At 42.6% G+C, this 27,324-nt stretch overlaps 1 protein-coding gene and 1 long non-coding RNA gene across 2 annotated transcripts in view; one reads left to right on the top strand and one right to left on the bottom strand.

The window, feature by feature from the left end:
- Positions 1 to 27,324, bottom strand: part of fbxo10 (F-box protein 10) — a 66,456-nt gene that overhangs the window by 14,713 nt on the left and 24,419 nt on the right. The window contains exons 3-6 of the mRNA XM_067983356.1: positions 22,842 to 23,702; positions 9,761 to 9,910; positions 8,059 to 8,195; positions 2,136 to 2,206 (exon numbers count right to left, since the gene is read on the bottom strand). Coding sequence (XP_067839457.1) covers positions 2,136 to 2,206; positions 8,059 to 8,195; positions 9,761 to 9,910; positions 22,842 to 23,702 — 1,219 coding nt within the window. The remainder of the gene's footprint in view (positions 1 to 2,135; positions 2,207 to 8,058; positions 8,196 to 9,760; positions 9,911 to 22,841; positions 23,703 to 27,324) is intronic.
- The window catches only part of LOC137321130 (uncharacterized), a 42,509-nt gene continuing 33,465 nt past the window's right edge, over positions 18,281 to 27,324 (top strand). Inside the window, exons 1-2 of the long non-coding RNA XR_010962716.1 lie at positions 18,281 to 18,391; positions 18,473 to 18,584. This is a non-coding gene — a long non-coding RNA (uncharacterized lncRNA). The remainder of the gene's footprint in view (positions 18,392 to 18,472; positions 18,585 to 27,324) is intronic.

Below are 27,324 nucleotides of genomic sequence, written 5' to 3' on the forward strand. Positions count from 1 at the left end.
AGTTTAGAATAGTTATGGAAAAGGACAAGGAACAATCAAATGTGAAAATGCTTACCTGGAGGAGGGCAAATTTCAGTCAGTTAAAAAGGGATCCTGCCCAGATGGATTGGAATCAAAAATTGGCAGGCAAAACAGTAATTGAACAATGGGAGGCCTTCAAGGAGGAGTTGGTTCGGGTACAGAGTAGACTCATCCCTATGAGGGGGAAAGGAAGGGCATCCAAAGCTAGAGCTCCCTGGATGACTAAAGATATAGATTAAAATGAAACAGAAAAAGGAGGCTTTTTATGAAGGTAGGGTTCATAATACGGTAGAGACCAGGCTGAATACAGAAAGTACAGAGGAGATCTAAAAAAGGGAATAAGAGGGGCAAAGAGAGAGTATGAGAATAGATTAGCAGCTAACATAAAAGGGAACCCAAAAGTCTTTTATAAACATATAATTATAAAAGGGTAGTCAAAGGAAGCGTGGGACTGATTAGGGACAAAAAAGGAGATCTTCTTGTGGAGACAGAAGGAATGGTTGAGGCACTAAATGAATACTTTGCATCTATCTTCACTAGACAAGAGGATGTTGCCACTGTAGAAGTAAAGGTGGAAGGCGCAGCAATGTTGGATAGGATAAAATAGATAAAGAGGTGATACTTAAAGGATTGGCAGTACTCAACATAGAAAAGTCACCTGGTCCAGATGGGATGCATCCTAGGTTAGAGGGAAGTAAGCGTGGAAATTGTGGAGGCTCTGGCCACAATCTTCCAATCCTTCTTAGATATGGGGATAGTGTCAGACGACTGGAGGATTGCAAATGTTACACCCCTGTTCAAAAAAGGGGAGAGGGATAAACCCAGCAATTACAGGCCAGTCAGCCTAATGTCGGTGGTGGGGAAACTATTAGAGACAATAATCCGGGACAAAATTAATTGGAAAAGCTTGGGCTAATAATTGAATGTCAGCACGGATTTGTTAAAGGAAAATCGTGTTTGACTAACTTGATTGAGTTCTATGATGAAGTAACGGAGAGGGTTGATGAGGGTAGTGCGGTTGATGTGTATATGAACTTTCAAAAGGCATTCGATAAAGTACCACATAATAGACTTGTTAACAAAATTAAAGCCCGTGGGATTAAAGGGACAGTGGCAGCGTGGATATAAAATTGGCTAGGGGACAGAAAGCAGAGAGTAGTGGTGAACAGTTGTTTTTCAGACTGGAGGGAAGTATACAGTGGTGTTCTCCAGATGTTGGTATTTAGACCATTGCTCTTTTTGATATATATTAATGACCTGGATTTGGGTATAGAGGGTACAATTTCAAAGTTTGCAGATGACACGAAACTCGGAAATGTAGTAAATGTGGAGGGTAGTAACAGATTTCAGGAGGATATAGACAGACTGGTGAAATGGGCAGACACCCTGCAGATGAAATTTAACACAGAGAAGTGTGAAGAAATGCATTTTGGTAGGAAGAATAAGGAGAGGCAATATAAACTAAATGGTACAATTTTAAAGGGGGTGCGGGAACAGAGAGACCCAGCGACGCACATAAATCTTTGAAGGTGGCGGGGCAAATTGAGAAGGCTGTTAAAAAAAGCATATGGGATCCTGGGCTTCATTAATAGAGGCACAGAGTACAAAAGCAAGGAAGTTATGCTAAACCTTTATCAAACATTGGTTGGGCCTCACCTGGAGTATTGTGTTCAATTCTGAGCACCACACTTTAGGAAGGATGTCAAGGCCTTAGAGAGGGTGCAGGAGAGATTTACTAGAATGGTGGCAGGGATGAGGGATGAGGGATTTCAGTTATGTGGAGAGAATGCAGAAGTCGGGGTTGTTCTCCTTAGAACAGAGAAGGTTAAGTGGAGATTTGATAGAGATGTTCAAAATCACGAAACGTTTTGACAGAGTAAATAAGGAGAAACTGTTTCCAATGGCAGAAGAGTCCGTAACCAGAGGATACAGGTTTAAGGTGATCGGCAAAAGAGCCAGAGGCGACATGAGGGAACATTTTTTTGTGCAACGAGTTGTAATTGATAGATAGAACAGCAAGATACGCAATATCCTTACAGAGTGCTGCAATTTAAATAGTTATGTCTTTGGTTAAAAAGCCCAATACTTTGCATGTTGTAAAGCTGCATACTGACCTAATATTTGGCCCCTTCCATTTTCATTCACTGCAACGCCTGCGGCAAGTCCTTGGTAGATGTGATTCCCACTGTGGAGAGACACGTTATCAACTGAATACATTCAGTTCTGGGAAGTGTTACTGTATGTGTATGTGTTGGTGGAGGTTGAGGGGGTACTGAGGGAGTGTTGCATTGGTACAGGTGCTGTCTTTTGGATGAGATATTAAACTGAAGCCTTGTCTTCCTGGTCAGTTAAACATTAAAGATCCCAGAGCACAATGCAAAGAAGAGCAGGGGAGATCTCCCAGTGACCTGGTCAACATTCATCCCTCAACCAACACCACCAAAAGGCCGATCATTATATAGAATTACATCAAAATTACCACACAGAAACAGGCCATTCGGCCCAACCGGTCTATGCCTTTATTTATGCTCCACATGAGCCTCCTCCCACCCTACTTTATCTCACCCTATCAGCATATCAACTGGTCATTTATCACATTGCTGTTTATGGAATCCTTCTCTGTGCAAAATGGCTGCTGCATCTGCTGGAATAACAGTTACTGAATTTCACAAGTAATTGATTTATTATAAAGTTCTTAAAGGCATGTTGACTTGATAAGATGCTATACAAACGCAAGTGTTATTATATATTCACACAGCTGGCTGTTCCAGCTAGCGAGTTTGTGCAGTTTGCATATTGACCCCCGGGATACATTAGCACTTGATCCATAAACTCAATACCTCAAACCCCCCCCAACCTGCTGCAAATTCACTGCTAGCCCATGCCAAGCTGTCACACTGCCCTTACATCTCTTCCACTGTTGACCATGCATAAACATGGGGCACATAATACAGCTGTAGCTTGCAATTGAAAACCTTCATGTCCTCAAAGCACTGTAATACAACCTGCATGGTCAGTTAACGGCATCCAGGATGGGCAGCGTCACTCACAAATCTGTCACTGTGTGTGTGCTCCTTTAACTTACAATGTGTCAAGATCACTTCTCTGTTTCCTTTTGATAAAACAACACAAAAACAAGGGGGGAAAAAACAACAAACTGCAGCAGGGCTCAAACATTACATTTGGAGGCAGCACTCAAAGTAGAAAAGTCACCCGGTCCGGACAGGATGCATCCTAGGTTGCTGAGGGAAGAAAGGGTGGAAATTGCGGAGGCTCTGGCCACAATCTTTCAATCTTCCTTGGATATGGGAATGGTGCCAGAGGATTGGAGGTTTGCAAATGTTACAACCCTGTTCAAAAAAAGGGAAAAGAGATAAACCAGGTAACTACAGGCCGTTCAGCCCATCATCGGTGGTGGGGAAACATCTAGAGATCATAATCAAGGACAAAATTAATTGTCACTTGGATGAACATGGGTTAATAAATGAAAGCTAACATGGATTTGTTAAAGGCAATTCGGACTGACAAACTTGATTGAGTTCCTTGATGAAGTACCGGAGAGGGTTGATGAGGGTAGTGCGGTTGTTGTTGTGTATATGGACTTTCAAAAGGCGTTTGATAAAGTGCCATATAATAGACTTGTTAGCAAAACTGAAGTCCATGGGATTAAAGAAGCAGTGGCAACGTGGATACGAAATTGGCTGTGAGACAGAAAGCAGACAGTAGCGGTGAATAGTTCGTTGTTTTTCAGACAGGATGGATGTATACAGTGGTGCCCCCCAGGGGTTGGTATTAGGACCACTGCTCTTTTTGACCTGGACTTGGGCATAGGGGCATAATTTCAAAGTTTGCAGATAACACAAAACTCAGAAATGTAGTAAACAGTGAGGAGGATAGTAACAGATTTCAGGAGAACATAGACAGACTGATGAAATGGGCAGATGAAATTTAATGCAGAAAAATGTTAAGTGTTGCATTTTGGAAGGAAAAATGAGGAGGCGCAATATAAATGAAATGGTACCCTTTTAAAGGGGGTGCAATAACAGAGCAGCCTGGGGGTTCACATACATAAATCTTTGAAGGTGGCAGGACAAGTTGATAAGGCTCTTAAAAAAGCCTACAGGATCCTTGGCTTTTTAAATAGAGGTGTAGATTACAAAACAAAGGAAGTTATGGTAAACCTTCATAATTCACTGGTTAGGTTTCAGCTAGCGTATTGTGTTCAGTTCTGGGCATCACATTTTAGGAAGGCTGTCAAGGCCTTGGAGAAGGTGCAGAGGAGATTTACTAGAAAGGTACCAGGGATGAGGGACTTCAGTTATGTGAAGAGTCTAGAGAAGCTGGGATTGTTCTCCTCACAGCAGACGTTTAAGGGGAAATTTAATAGAGGTGTTCAAAATTATGAGGGGTTTTGATCGTAGATATGGAGAAACTGTTTACACTTGCAGGTGGGTTGGTAACTAGAGGACACAGATTTAAGTTTTTTTACACAGCAAGTTGTTATGATCTGGAATGCCTGAAAGGGTGGTGGAAGCAGATTCATTAGTAACTTTCAAGAGGGAACTAGATATATACTTAAAAAGGAAACATTTGCAGGGTTATGGGGAAAGAGCAGGGAGTGGGACTAATTGGATAGCTCTTTCAAAGAGCTATTATTCACAGGCATGATGGGCTGAATGGCCTCCTTCTGTACTGTATGATTCTAAGAAATTCGACGTAACTTCCTTGCTTTTATATTCATCGGCCCTATGTATAAAACCCATTTGCCTTTTTCATGACCTTCACTATCTGCACTCCTACCTTTAAATATCAATGTATTTGCACCTAGATTTCCCTTTTTCTCCATATTGTTAAGAAGCTCACCATTTAGGGTACACTTCCTTTCACTGTTCTTTTTCCCAAAACAGTGCATCAGATTTGTGTCACAACCAGAATCTTGAGGTGTTAAAGAACAGTGTGATACCAATTTATTTCTGTAAACAATTTTACAACACCAAGTTATAGTCCAGCAATTTTATTTTAAATTCACAAGCTTTCGGAGGCTACCTCCTTCGTCAGGTGAACGATGTGAAAATTTATTTCTGTTAGCTTAAACATTTAACCCTTCAACTTTCACTCATCAATACTTTCTCAGATTTGAACACCAGTTTCCAAAGCTCGATATAACTTTGTTTAAGATTATCCGTCCTTCTAAAAACTTCTACATTGGGTTATTAGTGACCTATCACAGTGATTCATTCTGCTACATAGATTCATTCTAAGGTGTTGTTTAATTTAAGCAGACACGTCAGGGACTTCAATGGTCAAACTGTGTGTAATTAGTTTGACGAATACCAAGCTCCCTGGTAGGCTGCTAACTCCCTTTCTTTTCCTAGCCCAGCACCTAAGTACCTATTACAGTCCTCAGTGCTTCACCCTGTGTTGGTGTTAACTGTATTATCATAGATGTGTTAATATATTAGCATTAGTTAATGCATCTCTCTGTCTTTGATGGCTCGGGCAATTAAGAGTTAACCACCTCACTCAGCAATGTACTGCACCCGACTGTGACTGGTTTGGCTTACGTAATTGGACTGGGTAGTTAAAGATGATTCAAAGACAAGCAGGATTTGGACATCTTAAGAAACCAGTTCTCCTATGTGGAATTGTAGAAAAGATCCACCTGAACCCTTTGGTTAACATTCCTTACATAATTTAGGGATTTACTGTTCACTAACGTTCCTTAGAACTACGGGCCGAAAGAGGCAGCAGCACTGGGACTCAGGCAAGTTTAAGGCAACAGATTAGTGGTCACTGTATCTCGGAATTGGTGTGAAGGGATGCTGAGTACATTGCCAGATGCAGCAGGAGTGGGGTGGATGTAGGATGGAGATGGCTTGTGGGTCCAGGTGCATCCCAGGTGGTAACTTTTCAGGGATGAGCACAGGCCTGTTGACCTGCTCAGACTCAGTAGCTGTAGGCAAACTGTTTCAAGAGTTATTCTGCACCAGTTTCTCGAGATGGCCTGGCCAAACCTCGATGGCAACTCATCCTCTCGGCTTCCATTGTAGAGCCAAATATCTGGGAGGCAGTGAACCTGCTCCCCCAGGGATACTTCAGTATTGGGAGAAAGTGTATTTACTGGGGTACCATAATTAATCAGAGCTAAGTGTTGAGCTTGGTTCATCCAAGAAACACACTGAACATCAAACAAAACATTATAAATTATAGTTCTGATGAAAGGTCATCGACCTGAAACATTAACTCTGTTTCTCTCTCTACACTTGCTGCCTGGCCTGTTGAGTATTTCCAGCTTTTTGTGTTTTTATTATAAATTATTTGTTTCCTGAATGCAATACGCAAAAGGTAATGTTCAGCTGATTTTAGTTCAATGGAAACATTAAAATTTTACAAACGACAAATTAAAAAGTATATAAAAGCCAGCAGCAGGCCAGCTGATGTGAAGTAAGCACTCACCCGAAAAACACTCTTATCAGAAAATGCTGAGCTTCGATTGAAGAATGGAGCAATTACACAGTTGCGCTAGCTGTCTTGGTGGGGCAGCATTGGACTGACAGACATCTCCCACCTGCAGAGAGCGGGAGGCCTATCAACTTAACGCACTGGCACTGAGAGAGCCAGCACCGCTCTCTAACTTATTGAGAGTAGTTTTAACTTTTGCTGCCGAGCAAAAAGCGGTTGATAGCGATAGGGCTGTCCATTTTACGTCTCGCCCGAAGCGCAGCAGCCAATTTATGCACAGCAAGATCCCACAAACAGCAATGAAATAAATGACCAGATAATCTGTTTTTAGTGATGTTGGTTGAGAGCTAAATATTAGTCAGGACCACCTGAGAGGGCAGATGGGATCTTAGTTTAACATCTCCTCCGACATTGCAGCACTCCCTCAGTACTGCACTGAGGTGTCAGCCTTTATAGATTTCTGTTAGGCAAGGGCATTAAGGGTTATGGAACCAAGGTGGGTAGATGGAGTTGAGATACAGATCAGCTAATTGAATGGCAGAACAGGCTTGAAGGTCTGGCTGGCCTACTCCTGTTCCTATGATTATGTGCTCAAGTCTCTGGAGAGGGACTTTAACCCACTACCTTCTGACTCAGGAGGTAAGAATGCTACTGCTGAACCAAAGCTCAGCACCATCAGCTCAAAACCTGGGCTACGGCAATTTTGCGACTGAACAATGTTACTATCTGCTTGAGATGCCATAAAGATGTTCATTATCCCAACCCCATTGCCTTTCGCTGCTGGAGACCTTTATAACCCAGAATTCATGCTAAAACAGACATAGTGTAACAATAGTCTAAAAACTGTTTGATGGTGAATTTTATTATCGCAACAAGTTGAGAATAAATACTCCGTATCTAGGTCAGACCTCAGTTCAGGAACATTCCATTGAATTCCGATCATCTACCCCAGAGGGCTGTGGATGCTCAGTTGTTGAGTATATTCAAGGCTGAGATCGATAGATTTTTGGACTCTAGGGGAATCAAGGGATATGGGGATCGGGTGGGAAAGTGGAGTTGAGGTCGAAGATCAGCCATGATCTTATTGAATGGCGGAGCAGGCTCGAGGGGACGTTGAGCTCCTATTTCTTATGTTCTTTACTTAAAAAAAAATCAATCCTTTGAAATCATGTTTTAGCAAAACTCAGTGGAATGGCTGATATCAAGGCTCCCAAACTTTGTTACAAGTTGAAATGCACAATATATCTTTTTCCACTGTTACTTTTTAATGAAGATGTGCAGATTACATTTAACTATTCATGATACACATACAACAGAGGTAATGCAACTTGGGATTTGTAGATTCAGCAATTACTCTTGAGAAAAACATGTTGTGTTGTCTATTTATACCTCAAGTGCTAAACAACAAAATACAAGTCACAGCTACTATAAATATATTTAAAAGATGCCAGATCAAGCAAATAACTTTAACGCTCAGTCAGACATTACACAAACCCCAGGCGTCACAGCTGTGCCCAAGAGATTAGGACCAAAATGACAGAAGCTGCAAGTGAGATAGGTTTTTGGAGCACTCACCTCACCACGGGGTTTCCATTATATAAAATGTAGATGCCAGCTTCTTTATTTCCATAGATTCGATTACTGCGAATGATGCCTTTTCCATTCCCGAGCACAACAATCCCTGAGCGAAGGCCACTGTGTATTTGGTTACACTGCAGAGCAAAACAAAAAGAGGGGAAACGCCACAATTCTGAGTGTTGCTGCTTGAACGCTGTCATCTCTGCCACACATAACTAAAAGACCAGCCACTGTTTCTTCCAAAAATTCAGACTCAAACTGAATACACTGTTAGGCCATTCTCTGGTTAGTTCAGATCAATACATTGTTACCGAATAGCTCTGATGTGGCTCTCCAATGGCTCAGCTGGTTGAGTAGCTAAGCCAGGCAGAGCAGAAAGCCCCCAGATTTGACCCCCAGCTCATGCTGCTAGGGTTAGGGTGCTGCACAAAGTTAGGGGCACTCCTCTGCGATTGAGGTTAAGGAATATTGTTGTGCAGAGTAGAGGAAGTCTTACTCTCCACCTAGCCCACGTTTGGATGTTCAAGGAGGGCAAATGCTTCACTCCACTGTTAGATTGGTGGAATGGTGCTACAATTAACCTCAGGAGCAACTGGTTCCTGCTCCCGATCACTATCCAGTGATTCTTCCTGGACGTCAGGTGATGACAGAATTAGGTTTTTCTGTAATCCACCCTTCCCCATTGCCCTGACAGAATAGTCTATTAACATTCACCATCAATCTTCATACATGAAGAATGCGCAACTGGACAAGGTACCAGAAGGTAATCAGGATACGTGGAGCTAAAACCCAGCCTTCGGGAAAGTAGGAAGAGAGGGGAGAAAATGGGTGGAAAAGGAGGAAGACTGGTTAAGAGTCAGTTGATTCCTGACTAATCAGTACATCAACATCATCTGTGAATAAACTGTAAACATTTAGTTTTGACTAGCTGGGTCTCTCAGATGTGTATCTAACATGGGTTTGTTTTCACCCTGCCCAATTTCCCACGGTATTCGAAAGCCAGAGACTTGAACAGTGGGGGGAGAATGCAAGAGAAGTAGGATGATCCAAAAATTGGTTGTTTTTTTTTTACACACCCTTCTGTACACATTAGAGTGAAGGATGTGGGTGCTGTGGCGTGAAACATTTGCCCACCTTGAACGTCCAAACATAGGCTAGGTGGAGAGTAAGGCTCCCTCGACTCTGTCCCAACAACATTGCTTAAACCCAATCTCAGATGAGTGGCATTTCCATTTCCTGCAGCAGCCTTGCTCATCACCTTTCTCAGTGCGATCTCCAATTTAATGCCAATTTGCACAAGTTGAAGGGTCCTTTGTGCTGTGAGCTAGTGCTCAATAGGACAAGGTCCAAAGTCATTTATGTAGAATCAGTATAACCAGCATAGTGGCGGAGATTTTTATCCCATCAGTTTGGACTGAATTCAGTTTCAGACCTCAAAGGTTAAAAGTGTGCAACACGCTTGTCCCACTTTATTAGAAGTGTCACAGTGATGCGGTCACTTATATAGGGGACAACCTACAAGACTATTTTTTTTAAAATGGGAGTTAAATGGAAAAAAAATCTTGCGCACTTGGGAGTAAATTCTGATACTTACAACCAGGTTAAATAATTTCTGTTTGGGATCAACAGCTATACTGAGACTGACTGCAAATCAAAATCAATGGTAGCAAACAGTCATGCAAAACAAAGTGTTAATTACCAGTATCAAAGGGTTGGCTCCCTTCCGGATATCAATACCAGCCTCTGAGTTGGAGTGGATGTTGTTGTCCGCGATTAGACCTCCCGCCGCTAGTCGTAAAAAGATTCCTGACGCTTTGCATTGACTAATTTCATTCTTTATCATTATAATCTGAGGGTGAGAATCAAGTCTATTAGCTGTCTATCAATCAGAGCACATTTGATTAATACTAAACTACAGCAGCCACCCATGTTCACAAGCCGCTAATGACACATAGTATTAATCCATTAAACAGTTGAATTTTGAGGAAATTCAGCACAAATTGTCAGCCTGGGCTCAGTTGGAGAACTCTTGATTCTGAGTCAGAAGGTTGTGGGGTTCCCACTCCAGTGATTTAAGCACATAATCTAGGCTGACACTTCAGTGCAGTACTGAGGGTGTGCTGCACTGTCAGAGGCGCCATCTTTCGGAGATGTTAAACCGAGGCCCTATCTCTTTAACCTCCTCCAGCCCTACAATCCTCTGAGAACTCTGTGTTCCTCCAACTCTGGCCTCTTGTCCAAACCCCTCCCTTCACACCACCACTGCCGGCCGTGGCTTCGGCTGCCTAGTCCCGAAGCTCTGGAATTCCCTCCCTGCACTTCTCCCCTCCTTTAAGAGCCTCCTTAAAACCTACCTCTTTGACCAAGCTTTTGATCATCTGTCATAATGGGCTCAATTTTCAAAGTGAAAAACGGGTGGATTGGGGGGGCATTGAAAATTGCCACCATTTCAGATCTGCCCCCAACCCGCCCATTTCCAGTTTTCACCAGGGCAGGGGCGACCAACCCGCTCCCAAGAGGCGGGTCAAACCTTAAAACCTATCAAGGAGGCTTCGGACCTCCATTTTTCTGGACTTCTCAATTTCAACTCCGGGGCGGGGCGGGGCGGGGCGCGGGCCGGGATTACCGGGCCTTCTGCTTTATACCTCGTGAAAGGAGGTGAGAAGGCCTGAGACTGACAGGTAGGTGCCTAGAAAGGCACAGCTTGTGGGCCCGGAGGAGCACCCTTCCCCCAGGTCCAACAAGCCTACCTGCACCGACCCCCCAACGATCGCAGACCCCCGACACCAAACTCCCCCCCCCCAATTCCGATCCTCTGATCCCCCCGACCCCGATCCTCCCCCCACTCCGACCCTCGACCCCGATCCTCCCCCCACTCCGACCCTCGACCCCGATCCTCCCCCCACTCCGATTCACCGGCCCCTTTCCACCTCTCCAACACCGATCCACCCCCCCCCGACCCCGATAACTCCCTGCTCTCCGATCCGACCCTCCCCCTCAACGATCGCGGACCCTCGCTATAACTCCCGATCCCATCCCCCATGACTCATGACCCCCATGCCAACCTATGCCCACCCAGGCCCCCCCCCCCCCCCCCGGGGCCCTCCCCCCCCCATCCATACAAACAAAGACTTACCTGCAGACTTACCTGAACACGTCCTCTCTCTGGCTGGTCTACCGTCCGACTGAGACCAGCCTGTCAATCAGGCCGGTCAGTCAGATGGGATACCAACAAAAAAAAATAAAAGACGTCCTTACATCTTGGTTTTAAAATTGAGCCCAATGTCTCCTTCCTTGGCTCAGTGTCAATTTTTGTCTAATTATGCACCTGTGAAGTGCCTAGGGACATTTTACTACGTTAAAGGCACTATATAAATGCAAGTTGTTCTTGTGCATGTACAGAAGATATGGGATTTTTTTTTAGTGGGAGGATTGGGGGAACAGAGAGTATTTGTCCACCTCATTTTTTTCTTAATCAAAACTTTATTTGGTGCATTTCCCCCCCCCATTTTTGGAGCAATATTTTGGACTGTATTTTCTCACTAGCTATTCCAAGCTGTTACCTTCCAATTCCATGTTAATCTGCACTGTGAAATAAAAAGGCGACGGACCTCACCTCACTTAATTTACAGTTTTAAAATGTTTCCGGATAGATTTTTTCACACTGGTGAACACACTGTAATCGTCCAAAGATACAGTAATTCGGTCCAATAACCTGGACTATTTCTTCTACTTCAATTGTCTACTGGTTGTAATTGCTTTTTTGAGTCCCTGGTATAGCTTGGGTTCAAAACTGTAGGTTAGGACTTCAAACTCTAGCGTCTAAAAACTGAGTGCAGCGTATTCAATTTGAGAATCTGGGCCATTATTATATTTATATTCAAAAACGGTCTTAAATTTTCATTCCATTTCAAAGCTGCCTCTACAAAAATAGCAATCCTGCAGACAAAGAATATATCAAATGAACACATGCAGTAACTGCATCCCCCAAATCCACCAGAGTACAAGGGACCTACAGAGAACAAGGAACTTTTATATACAGAGCATGCCAACTTCCGGCATTCTACTCAAGTAACATTCTGTTTCATTTAAATTCTACTCACAAAATACAACTGAGAATGATGGCTAGCTTGTTTTAATACAATAGTTGCAGAATATAGATGTTGTGTCTGGTCAGGTGGCAAGGGAGGGGCCAGGCCATTTAATTCAAATACAGGGATCTTGTGGGTTTCGTTTGTGTATATGTTTGATTGGCAGCTCCTTTTTTTTTTTGAGTTGAGGGGACATATATTTAAATCTGTTTTGTCCCATTCATTTTTTTTGAAAAGTATTTCTCAGCCAGTTTGGTAAAATTAAGCAGTCCAAATGGAGCCTTCAGAGATAAGATAGGGCAAAAAGGGTGGATGCTAACAGTAAATCACCGTGTAAAGGCTAATATTTAGGTAAGTTTATAACTGCTGTAAATCTACAATGTGTGATTGTTTCTGGTCTTTTATCCATTTACTATTTGATAAAACCACACATCAGTTTTTAGCCTAAACTATGGATTAATCCACTGCCTTCTGGAGTTGAGGAAGATCACATGAAGTCAAGCTGAAATGTAGTCACAAGGTGTTTTTTTTTAAATCACTGGGCACGTTTCAAATTACATAGACAGTGCATTTCCACCATTTTCTGCACTTAACCCAGTACTTGATATTGGTTTCTGTTCCATACTGTTAGGAGATTTATCTTACCAGAGTACAAGATTCTATATACACAAGGCCCCACAGAACATTTGGTGCTTGTACAAGGTGTACTTCTACCTCTGCTTTCAACTCAAACACCTGCGGACATCAGGCTAGCTCAGCTAATTTGCCCTCATATAAAAAGAGTTCTCGAGAATTCGACCTCTAATTAGCTGAATTCCTCATTCTCCCAAAATATGCCTTTCTCGACGTAAAATCTCATCTATAAAATTTTTAATCCTCGGGTCCCTCTCCTGCAAGATTTTCTATTTGCTTGTCTCATTATAAGATTCCTTCAAATACATTGTACTTGACACATTGTGAACACTAGGTACCAGCCAGTAGTGGAGCTGGAGGACTGAGAAACAAACTGAAAATTTTTATTGTGAGCTAGAATACTCTGCTGATACTTGACTGGACCATGAGGTAATGCAGCTGCTAACTCACAAAACATTGTCAAGGGGGAAGATGGGAAGGAGGGGAGGGAGGGAGGAAGTAATTACATTTATATAGCGTCTTTCACATCCTTTGGACTTTCCAAGCACTTTACAGTCAATTAAATACTTTTGAAGTGTAGCCACTGCTGTTATGTAGACAAATACTGCAGCTAATTTGTGCACAGTAAGGTTTCACAAAGATCAAAATGAGATATGTTTCACAAAGATCAAAATGAGATCTGTTTTGTTGGCGTTTATTTTGGGATAAACGGTGGCCAGGACACTGGGAGAACTCCCCTGCGCTTCTTTGAATGGTGCCATGGGATTCCATGAATCTTCTGCATTCAGTCCGACAGCTATTTTATTATTTTGTTTTTAAGCATATGAACACTTCTCTCAAGCACAGGAGTCAGCTGGGTGTAATTCAGCAACACAAATAGCTTCATGAGAGCGAGAGATGAAAACAATGAGAGAGAGCACAGCAGAGAATGGAAAAAAAGAGAAAAACTGTGCACAACAGAGATCAAAAGAGAGAAATAAAACAAGGGAGAGAAACCCTTGTGGAAAAGCATATCCAACTGGTAACACACAACTGATAATCAAACCAAATCCACAGCAATGGCCTTAGTGAAAGAGGGTAATGTACAGCTGAAATGGCAGCAGAAATGATGAAAAGATTATGGAGAGAAAAACAGGATTGTGTCAAAAGAATGGATTGTCTGTGTTGAATTTTTAACTTGCATTTGTATTGCTAGTAAGAGCAATATTAGCAATAGTAAGGAGCATTTCTCAAAGAAAAACCATCAACTCTGAGACCAGACAAGCAGTCTGCAGTGGGCTTCACAAGGTATGAGTTGCTAAAAGTACAGTGAGATATCTAATATGCTAATCATTTAATTGACCAGATCCATCACATTCAACATCAGACTCCCTTGCCAAGGTTAGCTATCAATTCAATAATGATAAAGAGAAATGCAGCCTTCTACAGATGTCTGTTGATCTAATGTAATTAGGAATAATTTGCAGGGCTATGAGGAAAGAGCGAGACTAATTGGATAGCTCTTTCAAAGAGTACGATGGGCCGAATGGCCTCCTTCTGTGCTGTAAAATTCTATGAAAGATGCAGCCATCACTTGCTTTTTGTTTTTGTAAACCTTCGTCACGATTGGAATGATATTTGGGGGGGTGGGGGCTGTCTGTTTTACCAGAGAGTGTTTCAGTATTGCAGCCAGCAGATGAGGGGGTCCATTTTTTGAGGGTAAAACAAGCACAATGCTGATAAATTTAGCAGTGGGATGACCCGTACACAATCTGCGTGTGCATTCGGACCACTACTAAATTAGTCAGGCCCTTTTTTTTAGGCATCCTGGGTGCTGCTTAAAAGAGGTGTTAGGCCCCTAATTAGCATTTGCAAGAGGCCTTACACCTGTTGAAGGACCCCTCTGGAAAATTTGTTTCCGATGAGTGGAGTAGGTGTTAGGCTTACTCCGCTCAGCATTCTTCAGCAGCCCGCCAACAAAAAGTAAGTTTTTCTTAAATGTAAGTTTTTTAAAAAAAACCTTCCTGTGGAGCCAGGAGGACCAAAAATCAATTGAAATCAACAGAAGGAAATCAGGTGGGTTCTACAATCAACAGGTCACATACTCAGACAGATTAACGACCAGGCGATGAAGTTGAAAATTACCCCCATATGTTCTCTGTGAATCTGCTACATTCTGTGATTTGCTGGATTTGCAAGGTGTGGTGATATTAATCTGCAAAAGGTCTATTTATCAAAGCAGAAAAGTAAACACACAGCAGAACCTTCTCTTCCCTTCCCCACACAGTGACACCTTTTTAACTCGAGGATAAGGAGTGGATCTTTCAAGAATAATATTGTGCGGTGGCGATGTGCTTGATTTGGTTAGAAAAAAGTGGCAGAGTGGAAAGGAGGCTCCAAAATCCTAATCCAAAATCTCACGCAATGGGCTTCTCTAGTGTTGCCTTACAGTGGTTTGAGAACGGCCCGTGTCAAAAATGAGAACACACGGAATTGGAGGCAACCTTGTGACATGGGTTGGTAATTGGTTGAGAGGTAGGAGACAGAAAGTAGGGAGAAATGGAATGGTCTCTGATTGGCAGGATGTAACAAGTGGTGTTCCAAGGCATCTGTACTGGGGCATCAGCTATTCACCACTTATATTAATGACTTGGATGAACAAGTGTTGTATATCCAGGTTTGTAGATGACCCTAATTTAGGAGGCACGTTAAGTTGTGTAGATTGGAGCAGGAAGTTACAAAGGGACATAGACAGACTGAATGAATGGGAAAAACTATAGCAGCTGGAGTTCAATGTGGGGAAGTGTGAGGTCATCCACTTTGGATCCTAGAAAGAGAAATCAGAATATTTTCTTAATGATGAGACACTAGGAGCTCTGGAGGAGCAAATGGGATTTGGGTGTCCATGTACACAAATTACTAAAAGCTTGTGCACAGGTACAAAAATGAATGAAAAAAATTAATGAGATGTTAGCCTTTACCTCAAAGAGATGCAATTCAAAAGTAAGGAAGTGATGTTTTAGTTGTACAGAGCCTTGGTCAGACCCCATCTGGAGCTCCAACTGCGCTCAGTTTTGGGCACTGCACCTAAGGAAAGATATATTGGCCTTGGAAGGGGTACAGTGCAGATTCACTAGAATGATACCAGGGCTTAAAGGGTTAAGTTATGAGGACAAGTTGCATAAATGGCTTGTGTTCCCTTGAGTTTAGAAGGTTGTAGGGTGATCTAATAGAGGTGTTTAAAATGATAAAAGGATTCGATAAGGTAGATCCAGAGAAACTATTTCCTCTGTTGGGCGAATCCAGAACAAGGGGGCACAATCTTAACATTAGAGCTAGGCTATTCAAGAATGAAATTGGGAAGCACTTCTTCCACACAAAGGGTAGTGGAAATCTGGAACTCCCTTCCCCAAATAGCCATGGATGCTGGGTCAATTGAAACTTTCAAGACTGAGATCGACAGACTTTTGTTAGATAAGGGCATCAAGGGATATGGAGCAAAGGTGGGTAAATGCAGTTGAGGTAGAGATCAGCCATGATCTAATTAAATGGTGGAATAGGCTCAAGGGGCTGAATGGCCTACTCCTGTTCCTTCACCAATATTGCACCTCTCCAATTGCCAACAGGGCTCACAGGTCTTATTTCTGTCCAACGTAAAGATCTGTCTTGAAAATGTTAAGATGACGAAAACTTAACTACTAACAGAGACAGTAAATAAGAGTAATGCAATAGATGTAATATACTTTGATTTTCAAAAGGCATTCGATAAGGTGCTGCATAGTAGATTCATGACTAAGGTCACAGCATGTGGAGTCAGGGGACAAGTAAAAGAATGAACAGCAAGCTGGCTACAAAACAGAAAACAGAGATGGGGTTAAAGGTATTTACTCTGTCTGACGTAAGATGGAAAGTGATTTTCCACAGGGATCAGTGCTGGGACCACTGTTGATCACCATTTACATAAACGATTTGTACTCAGGAATTAGAAGTACAAATTCAAAATTTGCGGATGACACCTAATTGGAGGGTGTTGTTATTACGGAGATAAAATTTGCAGAAATGGCATGTAAATAGCAAATGAATTTCAATATGGTTAAGTGTGAGGTGGTGCATTTTGGTAGGAGAAATAAGGAGGCCACTTGGAAAATAAGATTCTAAATGGGGTAGAGGAGAAAATGGATGTAGGGGTACAGATTCACAAAATATTAAAAGGAGCAATGCAGGTTAACAAGGCCATAAAAATGCAAACAAAGCACTGGGTTCACTTCTAGAGGAATAGAATTGAAAAGCAGAGAGGTCATGTTAAACTTGGTTAGACCACTGACCACTTAGAATACTGTGCACAGTTCTGGTCTCCACATTACAAAAAAGATAGAGGCACTGGAGAAGGTGCAAAAAAGATTTACAAGAATGATACCAGAACGGAGAGAGTATAACAATCAGGTTAGACTGAGCAGGCTGGGGCTCTTTTCTCTAGAAAAAAAGAAAGCTTGAGGGGTGACCTAATAGAGGTCTTTAAAATTATGAAGGGGTTTGATAGGGTTGATGTAGAGAAGATGTTTTCACTTGTGGAGAAGACCAAAACTAGGGGTAAATATAAGATAGTCACTAATAAATCCGATAAGGAATTCAGGAGAAACTTTTTTACCAAGAGAGTGGTTAGAATGTGGAACTTGCTACCACATGTAGTAATTGAGGCGAATAGTATAGAAGCATTTAAGGGGAGGCTAGATAAGTACACGAGGGAGAAAGGAATAGAAGGATATGGTGATAGGGGGTTAGATGAAATACGGTGGGAGGAGGCTCGTGCGGAGCATAAACATCGGCATAGACCAGTTGTACTGACTGGTCTGTTTCTCTGCTGTAAAAATTCTATGTAAAGCTTGCATTTATATAGCACTTTTAACGTAGTAAAACGCCCCAAGGCGCTTCACAGGAGCGTAATCAATAAGGAGACATTAGATCAGGTGACCAAACGCTTGGTCAAAGAGGTAGGTTTTTAGCTGCATCTTAAAGGAGGAAAGGAGGAGAGAGGACGAGGTTTGGGGAAGGAATTCCAGAGCTTAGAGTCTAGACAGCTGAAGGCACTACTGCCAATGATGGGGCGAAGGAAGTGGGGGATGCACAAGAGGCCTGAGTTGGAGGAGTTCTTGGAGGATTGTAGGGCTGGAGGAGATGAGAGAGATAGGGAAATTTTTAGGTATTATAATGAGATGGAAATTCAATCCACCAACAGACAGCCAGCTCAGAGAAATTCAATACTTGAAGGAGCTGCATTTCTTTTATATTTTTCAAGCCGAAGTGTCAGAAGCTAAATAATGAAATTATACTTTGGACCACTGTTGGCTGCTAAACCTAATTATAAATATATGACCATTTTGTATACAATTTATTTTCACTCAATAAACATTTAGCAGATGAGATCAGTAGATCTAAAATTGGGTGAAATTAAATTCTGCTGACCTGGAGTGCTCTTCTAAATGAAGTGAAAAAACTGTCAGTCACTGTAGAGAGAGAGCCTTCCGCAGCAAACAAAATCCCTCTACGTTATATGAAGGACTGATGTGTACTTTAATACATAGAAAAGACTCTACCTGGCTTCAGTTGGTGTCATATTTGAATCCAAAGTGAGTGAATTATGGTGCAGAACCTAGGCAGCATCAAACTGGAGTCAAATTTGAGTGACCAATCTGTGTTTATTCTAACAGTTGCTCGATGTGCTCTTCAAATCAAAATGGTCACGCAAGAGTGAGAGGCGTGGAGAAAAAGATGAACAATAATTTATTCAGAGCGGAGAAGGAGAAAAAAACAAGTGTATCAGTAAGTCATTTTTTTTATATATTGGAAAAGGGCCACCTGGAAACAGAATTGCAGAGCACCAGAATCCCAAGTGCTTACCCTGTTTCCGAAAGAACTTGTAAGGAGAGACGAAATAATTTGCTTTTATATAGCACTTTTCCCATCCTCAGCATGTCCCGAAATGCTTCACAGCAGGTGAATTATACTGGTTGAGGGAAGAATGTTGGTCAGGACACCACGAGAACTTCCCTGTTCTTTGAATAGTGCCTAGGATCTTTTTCATCCACTTGATGGGGCCTTTGTTTGATGTCTCATCTGAAAGATGGCACCTCCAACAATGCAGCACTCCCTCAGTACTGCACTGAAGGAGTGCTGCATTGTCGATGTGCGAACCCACGACCTTCTGACTCCGATGCACGAGTGCTACCAACTGAACCAGCATCTAATTATTGTGTTTATGAATATCTGTTCACTCTGTTTGCTATGATTCAATGGAAACTGCTGTGTATTAAACATCTTTTTCTTGCAGCAGAAAGCTGGGCTTAGTCTCACTACCAGTGTCTCAAAAATTAAATGAAAGTCCCTTTTTAAACATTATTTTGCTCTCTTGATGTGTTTGTTCAGAGAGGCAGAACTATCAGGCTCATTGACACCTACACATCTGATTTCACCCTATTCTCACCAGAACTCCCAGTTAAACAAAAATATTTAGAAACAGGCACCTTTCTGGCATTGTTAATTATAAATTCTTTCTGTACAGAATTTTATGAATAGCACGGGTGGTGAGATTCCCTCTTTAAACATCATTTTAATCTCTAAGATCTTAGACCCGGGAGAAAACACACCACTGCTGTTGTGAATCCGACTGGTGTTTTGCTTTATCTCATCAAGACTTTTAAATTCCAGAAAAGATAATTCTTCTGCAAACTAGTCATACCAATTAGCTTGCATTCTCAGCCTCAAATTACACAAGTAGAATATCTAAACCAATTCTGTTCGAATATCTAAAACATTGTTTTTTTCTCATCCTCCACCCCCATAAATGACACGCTGTGAAACTAAATTTAGACCGTACTAGAGCCTTCATCTTGAATCAGTGCACAACCGATGAACAGGCAGATTATCACGATGCAACTTGATCTCCTACTGTGCAATCGGTTGTTGCTACGCTTCCTATCCAACTGTTTGGAAATGGACATTTAGAAGAAAATATTGAACTAGCATCAACAATGATCACAAGCAGAAGGCTTGTTTGGAGCTTGCAGTATTCCCTTAAAAGCAATTAAACAAGGTAGATATATACATACACTTCAGTGCAGTGCTGAGGGAGTGCTGCACTGTCGAAGGTGTCGTCTTTCAGATGAGATGTTAATCCAAGGCACCATCTGCCCTCTCAGGTGGATGTAAAAGATCCCAGGGCACTATTTGAGGAAAAGCTGGGGAGTTCTCCCGGTGTCCCGGCCAATATTTATCCCTCAACCAACATCACAAATAGATTAACTGGTCATTTATCTCACTGCTGTTTGCAGGACTTTGCTGTGTTAAAATTGGTTGCCGCGTTTCAGGCGATACGTAAAATGGACCGCCCATTCGTTATCACCCGTTTTTCGCTCGGCAACAAAAGTTAAAATTGCCCCCAATAAGAATCTCTCAGTGCCAGCGCGTTAAGCTGATGAGCCTCCTGCTCTCGGCAGTTGGGAGATGTCCATTAGTCCAATGCTGCCCCACCATGACAGCTAGCACGACTATCTATCAATTTGGAATTGTTAGAATGCACAACCCGTTCCTCTGATAATCGTCGTCATACTACCGTTGGGTGAGGTTTTAAGCGTGGCTGGTATTAGATGGCAAACTGACCTCTGCTGGTTCACTATCGGCGGAAATGTCCACAGTGGACTTTGTGCTCAGTTAGAATTGTTAACTATGACAAGCAGCAATCAGCCCCCCGAGGGGCTTGTGGGTAAACGCACCATGTAGTGTCGTACTGAGCCACACAAATCAGGATGATTCCAGCTTTGGTCTCTGGTCTGTGAAAGAAAAGAATAAACTTGCACTCATTTAGCACCTTTCACATCCTCAGGACATCCCAAAGCACTTGACAGCCAATGAAGTACTTTTGAAGTATAGTCACTGTTGTAATATAGGAAACACAGCAGCCAATTTGAACACAGCAAGATCTCACAAATAGCAACATGATAAATGACTAGAGAATCTGTTTTGGTGACGTTGGTTGAGGGATAAATATTGGTCAAGGCACCAGGGAGAACTCCCCTGCTCTTCTTCAAAGAGAGCTATTGGATCTTTTACGTCCACCTCAGAGGGGGACGACAGGACCTTATTCGAAAAAAGGCATGTCCGACAGTGCAGTACTCCCTCAGTACTGAACTGAAGTATCAGCCTAAATTATGTGCTCAAGTCCTGGAGCAGGTCTAAACCCACAACCTACTGACTCAGAGGCGAGGTTGCTATCACTGAGTTAGTTGATTTCAGCTGAGGAATATAATTGTGATCAGTGCCCTGGACAAATGAAGGAAAAATCCAACAAAAATAAAATTCAGCCAGTGTTCCTGCTCCTCTCCATCACTGACCTATGTTGGAAAGTGCACCCATCTGGATACTGGGGAGTGAAAGGATTAGGCTCAGTACCACACTACATGGTGTGATGTCCCACCCCTGGGTCAAATAGCCTATCAACATTCAATGTCCAGACTCACTTGGGCAAGGCAGCATAGGGTTCCTGGAGCCTGTGAAATTGTACCCCAGCATGAAGCAGCCCCTTTAGGACAGGAGGGAGCCCTGTGTATTGTTTATCTGTACAACTTTATTACCAAAACAGCAATTAAGGAACCAACTGTAGGGGCAGCTTCAATGACTGTGAAAATAGATGTGGCGCTACCCAGGGATGGTCCTTTAAAAGATTTCCTCTTTGAAAGCCGAGGTCCCCCATGGTCCTTATTTGGTCCATTCAGTCTCCCCTGGCTCTTTGAAAGAGCTATCTAATTAGTCCCACTCCCCTGCTCTTTCCCCAGAGCCCTGCAACATTTTCCTTTTCAAGTATTTATCCAATTCCCTTTTCAAAGTTATTACTGAATCTGCTTCCACCACCCTTTCAGGCAGTGCATTCCAGATCATAACAATTTGCTGCATAAAAAAATTTTCATCCTCCCCCTGGTTCTTTTGCCAATTATTTTAAATCTGTGTCATTTGGTTATCAACCTTTCTGCCAGTGGAAGAGTTTCTCCCTATTAAACCCTTCATAATTTTGAACACCTCTATTAAATCTCCCCTTAACCTTCTGTGCTCTAAGGAGAACAATATCAGCTTCTCTAATCTCTCCACATGACTGAAGTCCCTCATCCCTGGTACAATTCTAGTAAATTTCCTCCACACCCTCTCCAAGGCTTTGACATCCTTCCCAAAGTGTGGTGCCCAGAATTGGACACAATACTCCAGCTGAGGCCTAACCATAACTTCCTTGCTTTTGTACTCTATGCCCCTATTTATGAAGCCCAGGATCCCGTATGCTTTTTGAGCAGCCTTATCAACTTGTCCTGCCATCTTCAAAGATTTGTGTATACGAACCCCGAGGTCTCTCTGTTCCCACACCCCCTTTAAAATTGTACCATTTATTTTATGTTGCTTCTCCTCATTCTTCCTTCCAAAATGCATCATTTCACACTTCTCTGCATTAAATTTCATCTGCCATGTGTCTGCCCATTTCACCAGTCTGTCTATGTCTGCCTGAAGTCTGCTACTATCCTCCTCGCTGTTTACTACATTTCCAAGTTTTGTGTCATCTGCAAACTTTGAAATTTGTGGCTATCTTATATTTATGCCCCCTTGTTCTTTACCCACCCACGAGGAAATAGTTTCTGCACATCCACCCGATCAAACCCCTTCATAATTTTGAAGACCTCTATCGGGTCTCCTCTTATCCAGAGGAGGGAACCCCGGCCTGCTCAATCGCGGTACTAGCGTTGATGGAAAAGGCTGTAAATGCACAAGCATCACCGCCACTAACAAAGCCACTCCCTGATCAGCAGGCAGGATTGGATACTTTCTATCTCCTCCCAATACAAGTTCAGATGCTCTGTGTCCTTGTCATCCCAAACAAAGGTATAACGTTCCATTATCAAAAGACGCTCAACCTTTAGACCGGAAACCAGATTGACGATAAAAATCCAAAGTTAACAGGCAGATTTAAAATCTGGGGGTCCCCGACGTTTAAACCCTGTAACCTTGCCCAGCTGCTCTTGAAATCCCTATCCTTAGTTATACCTTGGCATTTTGGATGCATCGCACAGCGTAGCTCAGATTTCTGAAGATGTTACATTCCAGTCTAGCTTGCCCTTGACTACAGATAAACACACTGCCCTTTCCATCTCTAAAAAGGCACTTTCGGATTAAGCAGCCCTGCAGGGCGCTAGCAAGAATCTGAGCCTCTTTATCCTTTTGCAGCTCTTTTTGGAGAGTTTTTAACTCCAAGTCCACTTGCAGGAGGTCGATTCCCTTCTTCTGTGGTCTAAACGGATTGGTCCTTGCCAACAAGCGACTCAGGCCATGCGACTGGTAAGAGAGTTTATACACAGACTGCTCATCATCTTCATTCTCGCTACACGTGCTCATTTCACTGTCACTGTAATCAGTCTCCAAGGTAATAACTTCCCCCTCACAGGGGCTCCCTTTTGGAATGCATCCTTCTCCATTGCACTGACCATCTCTCATGCAGGGCGTCTGGAAGTTTTGTTTGGAGCCTGAAGCCCAGCGTGAATCAGTCACATTCTCGTTCGATTCAAATGTTCTAAAGTTGCTCGATGAACGTTGACAATGGTTTTCGGAGCCACAAGTGTTTGAAAGTGCTTGTCCTGGAGCGTTCAAAACAGATTTGGATTTGGCAGCCACCGCCAGGTGTTTGCAGGCCCAGTTTCTGTCAGTCAGACCAGGGCCCTCCACAGTCACCGATGTACTCTCACTCCCAATAAACTCGCAGTTTTCAATTATGCTGAGAGCTACATTGTGGAAATGAATACTAGACTGGCTGAAAGTACAAAACTTCACCTGACAGGTTCCAGGTGCGTGGATCTGCAGCTGCCCATTCTCTACGTTGCAGTTATCAAGCTGGACGTGGCCGGACAACGTCTGTAGATTAAAAGTAACAAAGTCAACACGTGAGTTCATCAATCTCTTCACATTAAGTTAAACTAAGATTTTTCTTTTCAGTTTTCTTTGCTCTTGAGATGGGAGTGACACTGACAAGGCAGCATTTATTGCCAATCCCTGGCTGCCCTGAGGACATTGAGTCAACAACATAAAATGGGACTGGAGTCACATGGAGGCCCAACCGGGTAGGGAAGGAAGGTAGCCCTCTCTGAAGGACTTTAGATGAAACAGTTGGGATTTTATAACAAACCAGCAGCTTTCATGGTCATTTTTCTGATTCCTGCCCACAAATGACCAGATTTATTGGTGGCATTTCAACTCATGACCTCTCGGTGGCTTATAGCCACTAAGCTAACATGCCCCGTGTCGACAGTGACAATTCCTAAAGCATCAAGGGATTAAATTTATGTTTCCCTCATCTCGCGGCACAGGGCTTTGTGCCACAGGAATGTATGTCAGGGATTCAGGTGCAGAACTCATCACTCAGGATGATCCATGGCTGTCATGATTTTCCAGTGATTAATTTCAATCTTTGCAAGATTGTACTGACCTTTATACTCCGATACTTTTTGTGAAGGACTGTGCCAGAAGCACTGAATTGTTACCTTTAGTTCCTATTACAGAGAAATTAAAAGTGTAGGGATTTTTTTTTAAAACAAAAAACCCCAGCATTTACTCTACAATTTTCTTTGTATTTTGCTTATTTCTGGTCTCTCCAGTATCATGCATCACTTAGGGGCAATGTCTCCCCACACATTCACCAACACCACCTCATGTTTACACTAAGAGGTGTCCAAATGCTGCCCTGATGCAACTCACCATCTGATCTTCCCTCCATAATGGGAAGGTGGGGAAGGCAGATTGGGGCATCTCCCCAAAGCAAAATCAGTGATCATGTACTGAGCAGAATTGGGTAAATTTAAAAGTCAGCTATTCAGCCTGTGGCACTGCATAATGATACCCAAAATTGAACTGTACCCCATCATCCTGTGGCTCTGTGCAATTCTACCCAACATTGAACTGAACCCCATCAATCTGTGGCTCTGTGCAATGATACCAAAATTGAAATGAGCCCCATCAATCTGTGCAATGATACCCAACATTGAACTGAGCCCTATCAATCTGTGGCACTGTGCAATGAATTCCCCAATTTAACTGTGCTGAGCACTGATACCAGTAGGAGAATAATAAATGCTTTAGAGTGTGTTAATGTCATGCCGCACGTGGCAGCAGTAGCACATCTCAGTGGTGACATAGTGACATTCCAGTCATGATTTCATCACGCACAAACAGTTACAGATGCAACTTGTGACCACCAACGAAAGGTACCACTGCTGCTGTTTATCCGACTTCAAGAGCTACGGCAACTAGGATTCCCAAGCAAGAAATGGACATTTCTCACCGGCGGTCTACAAACCGGCAAGTCTACCGTGATGTGCCTGCCGGCTGCTGAAGGCAACGGCAGCTGAGGAATGGTATAAAAACACCTTGTAAATACTTATCCCTAGGTAAATGCCAGTGAATCCAGCTTGATTTTCCATTGTGTGAACAAATCTAGTTTCAGGGCTCCAAGGAGCTTTGCATTCATCAATGTCTCAGCAGAGAATGAAACACAAAACCAAAATAAACAGACTGGTAGATACCACGAACACCGCAGTTAGCTGATAGAGATGCAGGATAAGGATATTCCCCTTACAGCTTGAACTATGCCTGCTCCTTTACACAGATGAACATAGGGCTACACGAAGCAGCCAAGGACTATTACTACATTGTCCGACGTGCAAAAAGAAAAATAAACGGAATCTGCCAGCACTTACACTTGTTAGTAGCTATAGTGGAATGTGAGTGCAGTTCCACATTGCATCAAGTTGCTGATCCCCACTGCGTTATGTAAATCAGACACCTCCCCCTCCTCAATGGGGGAATGGGAAAAGGGGAAGGAGAGGGCTTGCTGCAGTATCTATTAGTGGGCTACAGAAAAGTGTCATTTTATGAGACGACTTTCCAACAGAAGTGTGGTCACTGGCTACTTGGAGGGAGAGGGGCCTGTTTGTTCCTGCCGTGCCATATGTCGGCCAATTGAAAATCTCCATTTTGATTGACAGGATCACATAGAATGTACAGCACAGAAACAGGCCATTCGGCCCAACAGGTCCATGCCAGTGTTTGTGCTTCACACGGGCCTCCTCCCTCCTTATTTCATCTAATCCTACCAGCATATCCTATTAGTTTTTTCCTCGTGTGTTTATCTAGCTTCCCCTTAAATGCATCTATGCTAGTTGCCTCAACTATCCTTGTGGTAGCGAGTTCCACATTCTAACCAATCACTGGGTAAAGAAGTTTCTCGTGAATTCCCTATTGGATTTATTAGTGACTATCTTATATTTATGGCCCCTAGTTCTGTTCTCCCCTGCAAGTGGAAACATCTTCTCCACATCTACCCTATCAAACCCTTTCATAATCTTAAAGACCTCTATCAGGTCACCCCTCAGTCTTCTCTTTTCCAGAGAACAGAGCCCCAGCCTGTTCAATCTTTGCTGATAGATATAACCTCAGTTTTGATATCATCCTAGTAAATCTTTTTTTGCACCTTCTCCTGTGTCTCTATATTCTTTTTATAATATGGAGACCAGAACTATTCACAATGCTCCAAGTGTGGTCTAACCAAGGTTCTATACAAGTCTAACATAACTTCTTTGCTTTTCAATTCTATCCCTCTAGAAATGAACCCCAGTGCTTGGTTTGCTTTTATATGGCCTCATTAGGGCTTTAAACTAAAAAGGGGCAGGGAGGGGTCAGGTATGGGGAAATTTAGAAATCTAAAGAGAAAATTCAAGGCAACAGAGCAGTGTAGTGATTTAGGTAAAGATAAGCAGAGTGTGGCAGGGAGGGTCAGAGAGTTTAACGGTAATAGTGCATCAGCGAATAAGGTCAAAGCAGGGAAAAATGGTAAAAAGTTAAAATTAAAGGCTCCTTATCTGAATGCACGAAGCATTCGTAACAAGATAGATGAATTAGTGGCACAAATAGAGATAAATGGGTTTGATCTAATAGCCATTACAGAGACATGTTTGCAAGGTGACCAAGGTTGGGAACTAAATATTCCAGAGTACTTGACGTTTCAGAAAGACAGGCAGAATGGAAAAGGAGGAGGGGGGGTAGCCCTGATAATAAAGGATGAAATAAGGACAGTGGTGAGAAAGGATCTTGGCTTGGAGGATCAGGAAGTAGAATCAGTATGGTTGGAAATAAGAAATAACAAGGGGAAGAAAACTCTGGTGGGAGTAGTTTATAGGCTCCCTGACAGTAGCTATACCGTTGGGCAGAGTATTAGTCAAGAAATAATAGGAGCTTGTAACAAAGGTAATGCAATAATTGTTGGGGACTTTAATCTTCATATAGACTGGACAAATCAAATTGGCAAAGGTAGTTTGGAGGACGAGTTAATGGAATGTATTCGAAACAGTTTCCTAGAACAATACATCATGGAATCAACCAGGGAACAGCTGTTTTCGATCTTGTATTGTGTAATGAGACAGGGTTAATTAGTAATCTCACAGTAAAAGATCCTCTGGGGAAGAGTGATCATGATAAGTATGTC

Source organism: Heptranchias perlo, chromosome 4, assembly GCF_035084215.1.
Source record: "Heptranchias perlo isolate sHepPer1 chromosome 4, sHepPer1.hap1, whole genome shotgun sequence".
Lineage (NCBI taxonomy): Eukaryota > Metazoa > Chordata > Chondrichthyes > Hexanchiformes > Hexanchidae > Heptranchias > Heptranchias perlo.